This window comes from Barbus barbus, assembly GCF_936440315.1.
Source record: "Barbus barbus genome assembly, chromosome: 14".
NCBI lineage: Eukaryota > Metazoa > Chordata > Actinopteri > Cypriniformes > Cyprinidae > Barbus > Barbus barbus.
This window is the reverse complement of record NC_136742.1, coordinates 23,350,305-23,356,304: the sequence shown is the minus strand read 5'-3', so window position 1 is coordinate 23,356,304 and position 6,000 is coordinate 23,350,305. Positions and strand designations below refer to the sequence as shown.

The window sequence follows — 6,000 nt, the reverse complement described above, 5'->3', positions numbered from 1 at the left end:
GGAAAATGGAGGTTTCAGAAAGTATTGAATAAAAGGGTACTGTTAATTGTGGCCAATGTGTATTAGAGAAAAACATTTCATAATGATATCTTCCCCCATTTTTAATTTTTATTCTCCAAAAAGTAGAAAACTATTTATGATTAACCAGGTAGGAAAAATATTATATACAAATTCTGAACACCTTAAAAATCACAGAGACCAGAACAATCTCTGTAAATAAACATGATATTTATTTAGTTTGGGGAAACGAAATCTCAGCTCATGCAATTCACTTTGTAATCATGTAAACAAAATCATTTTGATAGATGCTGAATGTGCACAACAGATCTTAAGACAATAAAATGGAACGTGTTCTACCAAATTTCAGACAACAGAGATGACTCCTTTCCAATGTACTTTCACAGGAGATCCTTTAAAGTTGCTTCAAAGGAACATGAAAATACTAATCCGACATTTAAAAATGGAAACCAAAAAGACATGCCTTTTTATTGCTTTAGGGGTCAACCTGTCATCCTACTGCATCAGCAACTCCACTCTCACACAAAGACAAACAAACAATCCCTGGTCAAAAATGCTTTTAAAAATGGATTTTCAGCTCAAGGGTTAAGAGGCCTGAGGAATGGGCACACTTCATTTTTGTACGTTCAAGGGGGCATAACTGCAGAACAAACCCACCAGCACTCCGCAGCTTAAATTGTGAAAAGGATTTCTTGCCATTCGTATGGTGAAATGGCACTGCTTGTTGAAGCCAGTTTTTCTTTTCTTGGGAAGTGTGAATGTTTTAAACCAAACACGGATAAACACAAACCCAGTACATTTATGATGTTACAATCAATAGACCATAAAAAATATATCATGCTGTAGATCTAAGTATACACATATATATATTTATATAATATGAGAGCTCCCAGTATTAACACTTGTAAAAAATCTTAACAGGCACAATAGTGTTACCCTGATAGGAATGTTAGAGAAAAACAAATAGAAATGTTCTCCCTTTTCAACATCAGAATACATCATCACTATGGAAACAAGAGTATGTCATACATTTGATAATCATCTAAAGAGGCTAATATAGACAGAATATTGCTGAGATCATATCTTTTTTTTTTTTTTTTTAACTAACCCATGTCATAAAAAAACAAGGAAACAACATAATCCCCCAACATTTATACACTCAGTAGTATTGAATGCATAATCCACTGCACTTCTCAATAAGTGCACAGACTGCATATCCAGCACAGTAGTAAAGTAAGGCCTCGATCATTTTTGTTGGCAAAAAAAAAAAAAAGAGGAGGAAAACAAACACATACATCTGTCATAATTACACTTTTCTAAACCTAGAAAAAACTCATCATGTGCAAATATTTGAATCTTACAATTTGTGGAGTAAGTCAGTAAGTATAAAGATGATGTGAACGATATCCGTCCCTCCATCTGGAGGTCACTTTCCACTCGTGATGTGACAGCGGAGCCATCAGTCCAGTTCAGTATGCCAGATTTTTATTTCATGTTGATTGTACAATCTTCTTTAGTTTGTCTATCTCCATCTGAAAAGCAGCAGACACTATTTTCCTTAACATGGTAAACTTTGTTTGCACTATAAACCTGATTTAAAGGAGTAGTTCAGCTAAAATTGAATGTTAGCTGAAAATTTACTCAAACTCATCTACATCTTTGATGGCCTGAGGGTGTTTCTTCATCACAACAGATTTGGAGAAACTTAGCAAAATGAGAGCCCAAACAGCTGATAAAAAAAAAAACATTATGATAATCCACTAAACTCCAGTCTATCAATTAACATTTTATGAAGTGAAAAGCTACACATGTTTGTAAGTTTTCACTTTAAACCATTGCTTGTGGCCAAAATAACATATAATCCATAATACTTACTCCATTGAAAAAGTCCATGCCCTGTTGTTCTCTCACATCAAAATCCACATACATATTTGTTTTGGACTGTTTATGATTGTAAACAGTGCTTGATCTGTGCATATTTCTTTCCTGATTTAGAGGAGACAGCTTGTTCCACTGGAGAAAGCAATATTATGGATAGAGGACTCTGCTGTAAGCAATGGTTTTAAGTAAAAAATATTTTTATCAGCTGCTTGGACTCATTTTGATGGCACCCATTCAACCATTCATTGATTTCAAACTTAATTCCTGGAGAGCCACAGCTCTGCAGTTAAGCTCCAACCAGCTCCAACTCACACCTGCTTGGAAGTTTCTAGTGATCCTGGAGACCCTGATTAGCTGGATCAGGTCTGTTTAATTAGGGTTGGAGCAAAACTGTGCAGAGCTGTGGCCCTCCAGGAATTGAGTTTGAGACCAATGCTGCAGATATAAAGATCAATGCGTCTTTCTAAGAAAAATATCCATATTTAAAATGCTATAACAGTTTTCTTTAGCTTGCGCTAACTGTCATACAAGCCGTTCCGGGCGGATAACGTAGGACGTCAGCGTAGCCTAAGTGCCAGTAAGAATATGTTAGTCTCGCGAGAACCAACGTTTGTTTACAGGAGCAAAGGAGGCAAAGTTTCCTTACTTTAGCAAAGTAAAACCAGTCACTATACCAACGTCCTAAGTCATCTGCTGGAAAGGCACTCTCTTGTGAACGCGTGTACGGCAGTTAACAGAAGCTAGAGAAATAAGTTTGTAACGTTTTAAATATGGATATTTTTCTTAGAAAAACGCATTGATTCGCTACAGGAGGCCTTTATTCACTCCCAGAGCCATGTGAGGCACTTTATATTATGGACGGATGCACTTTATTGGACTTCTTTTGGACTGCTGGACAATAACAACCATCCACTGCCATTATAAAGCTTGGAAGAAGAAAGCCATATAAACCTAGAATGCCTTGAGGGTGAGTAAATCATGGGCTAATTTTCATTGGGTGAACTAACCCTTTAACTATAAAACTCAACAAATGGCAAACACCTCAGTTCTGAAGGACTACATTTTTAAATTTTCAAAAATAACAAAAAATGTTCGCCTGTGTTTTTGGATGCTTAAAATTTGTACTGAAATTCAATGTGGGCATTTTCAAAATTCATTAAAAATTAAACACTAAAAATGTGTGTCTTGCGGTTTAGAAGATTCCACTAATCAAAGTTAATATTTTTTATTTCATTTTCGGTATATAAATATATGTTAAAAGCATTAGATCCACAACAGATCACCACCACTGATGCCCTCAATCACTACAACTGATGCCCTGGCCTTGTGTGATGCCATACATCTTAGTTACTAGCAGGTGTGGACTTCAGGTAAAGTATTGTTAGTTTTTATGTTCAGTGAGTGTGAGAAACACTCAGCAGGAGACTCGGAGCCGAGTCATACCCCTTGCGTTCACCCTGCTGAGTGTGGAAGCAAACCCAAGGTATCCCGCCTGCATTTCACTGTCCTCTGAAACAGCACTCTGACATCGTTTACATTAAACTAACACACTCTGACAAGCTGTAAAGAGAAATTCTGATTTCAAGATCGATTTACCTGCAGGGCCGCCCGTTTTAATCGTTCATCATCCAGCTCGTTTCGGAGTTCATTGAGCTCTCTCCTACAAAGTTATGAAAGACGTTACAGAATCAAGGTCAACCTTTATGTCACAAGTGATGTCTAAGTACTTTATCTACAATGAGATGAAATTTCAAATGTGGATAAACATCTTTTGCGCATTATATTTTATAGACATAACTCGACCAGAAACCAAGCAGCATGAAACAAAACGATCACTTACGACTGTTGTGTTTTCAGCAACTCTATAGACAGCACTAGCTCCTTCATCTGAGCCTTCAGTTCCTCCAGTTCCGATCCTTTCTCCTCTTCCTTGTCAAGTTTTGGTTTGGGCTCAGGGGTGAAAGAAATGGTTGAAATGGTTGCTGAAATGGTTTCAGGCACCGTAGATGGTAAGGGTGATGAGACAGACGTCTGCAAGAAAAGCAAAAACCAGCATATCAATTAGTATGAAACAGCAAAATACTCAATGCCATGTGTTTAGCAAACAATACAACTGTTAGGTAACAGAAATACCCTTATCTTTTATAAACTTAGATATTTCCGAACTAGTTCCCTGATTTACAAGGATGACCTTGAACCAATCATGTTCGCAATTGCTGAAAACTTCTGCTTCGGAGGAATGTTAATCACTCCACTTAAATGTAATAAAACTTTTCTCAGGCTAAAAATGTGAAATAATAATAAACCACTGGTAAAAAAAGGTCACACAAACTCAGGAGGTGGTCTGAGTTCATTAGTCCAGTGTGATTCGCTTATTACAGAATGCAATCTGAATGCAGAGCACTCTACAATCATTTTTTCACATACATTTTGATTTGTATGACAATATTTAAAGTGAATAAAATAATCCATCAATATATTAATTATAATACATAGTGTACTACATCTAATCGTAATATTAATATAACTGTTACAATTCATATTTAGATATAATAAGCACATTTAATCCAAAAACTACAAGACACCCAAACATAACTCCTATGCTGTACAATCAATAGTATATAATCAATCCCTTTCTTCTCTTTATTTCTTAAAAGAGTGACCTTGTGCTAGTCCAAATATGAGTACCATCTGTGTGAAACCAGACAGTGTGTTCTCAGTCCATTTCACATAAGCTTAACGTAAAGAACACTACATAATAAAATAAGTCCTCAGGACTGAAGCCTCATTTAAAAAGAAGAACCAGACAGTCAGTCAAGATCATATCAGAGATGCCGTTTATCTAACAAACCCTTGAGAATATCATTTCATGAAATGTATTTTCAGGGAGTCACAGTTAATCAGACAGGCATCTTGGGGAATTTAACCTTTTACATCTTCTTTCGGTTAGCTATTTAATTACTCGATTCAGATATTGCATAAAGCCACACAAGATTCTTGCATTAAGGGAGAGTTCAGCCAAAATGTTTTATTCGTCATTAAAAGTCATAATTTCTTTGCCCTTTTTTTCTAAACTTGTATACATCACAGTATCTTCTTTTTTGAATGTGAATTGTGTGCTATATATCTGAGGTACCTTAAACGAATTTTGTGTGGAAGGTGCAACGTCAACTTCATCCACTTTCTCGATTTTCTCAGCTTTCTCGCCAGTCTCCTTGCTCGGCTGCAAGACGTTACAGAGCATGTTATACAAAAACATGGGAAGAAAAAAAGCACAAATAGCCCTATACTTGACACACATCCCATCTGAGGTGAGGAGTCACTGGTAAGGCCTTTTTTGATCTCTTCTAGGTGAAAGTATTTTTTTTTTTTATCTGAGTTTTTTAATATTAATGAAAATTGGTGCAATATGTTTTATCTCCAAGTGGAAGGATGGCACTTAATGAATATGCAAAATTTATGTTTTGATAAAATTTTATTTTTAATTACAAAATTGTGCTTACAAAAAAAAAAAAAAATTTTGTTATCTCAAATATTTTCATTAGTCTTTTAGCATTAAACTGAGAGGCCAGAGCCCAAGGCAACTAAGCATAAGTACTCACGGAGTGGCCTCTGTGTCCAGGCGGTCTTTTGCCAGGCATCTTTGGTCGCTGTGCTGTAGGGTGGGTTAACTTCTCCGAGGCAGAGGAGACATCGTTAAAACTCATGAGATTAACTACAGGAATAAGACACATAGAAGACGCAGTCATAAGAATAGCCTTCAGCCACACAGTCAAACACGACCTATCTCAGCTGAATTATAATTTAGAAGTTATATATGAGCCCAAAAATTAATTTTGAGTTACATAAGCCAATTTAAAAGTCATATGAGGTGATAAAGTAAGTTTGTCTAGATCAAAACCCAACAGTGCAGGAAATTACAATTCATTACTGAGTGATGATGGTTGTACAAAGATTGTGCCAAAGTTTGAAAAATTTCCAATCAATCATCCTGGTATGGTTGTCAGATATCTTAGAACAGGGCTGTCCAAACTCGGTCCTGGAGGGCCGGTGTCCTGCAGAGTTTAGCGCCAACCCTAATTAAACACACCTGAAGCAGCT

The 6,000-nt window shown here is 36.3% G+C and overlaps 1 protein-coding gene across 4 annotated transcripts in view; it reads right to left on the bottom strand.

Annotated features, from left to right (window-relative positions):
• Positions 1 to 208: 208 nt before the first annotated feature.
• LOC306880688 (CD2-associated protein-like) overlaps positions 209 to 6,000 on the bottom strand; it is a 53,250-nt gene continuing 47,458 nt past the window's right edge. For all 4 annotated transcript variants that reach the window (XM_079434399.1, XM_079434400.1, XM_079434401.1 and 1 more), the window contains exons 15-19: positions 5,502 to 5,614; positions 5,036 to 5,122; positions 3,740 to 3,930; positions 3,496 to 3,559; positions 209 to 1,550 (exon numbers count right to left, since the gene is read on the bottom strand). In XM_079434399.1, the coding sequence (XP_079290525.1) occupies positions 1,509 to 1,550; positions 3,496 to 3,559; positions 3,740 to 3,930; positions 5,036 to 5,122; positions 5,502 to 5,614 (497 nt within the window). In that variant the 3' untranslated portion in view covers positions 209 to 1,508. The remainder of the gene's footprint in view (positions 1,551 to 3,495; positions 3,560 to 3,739; positions 3,931 to 5,035; positions 5,123 to 5,501; positions 5,615 to 6,000) is intronic.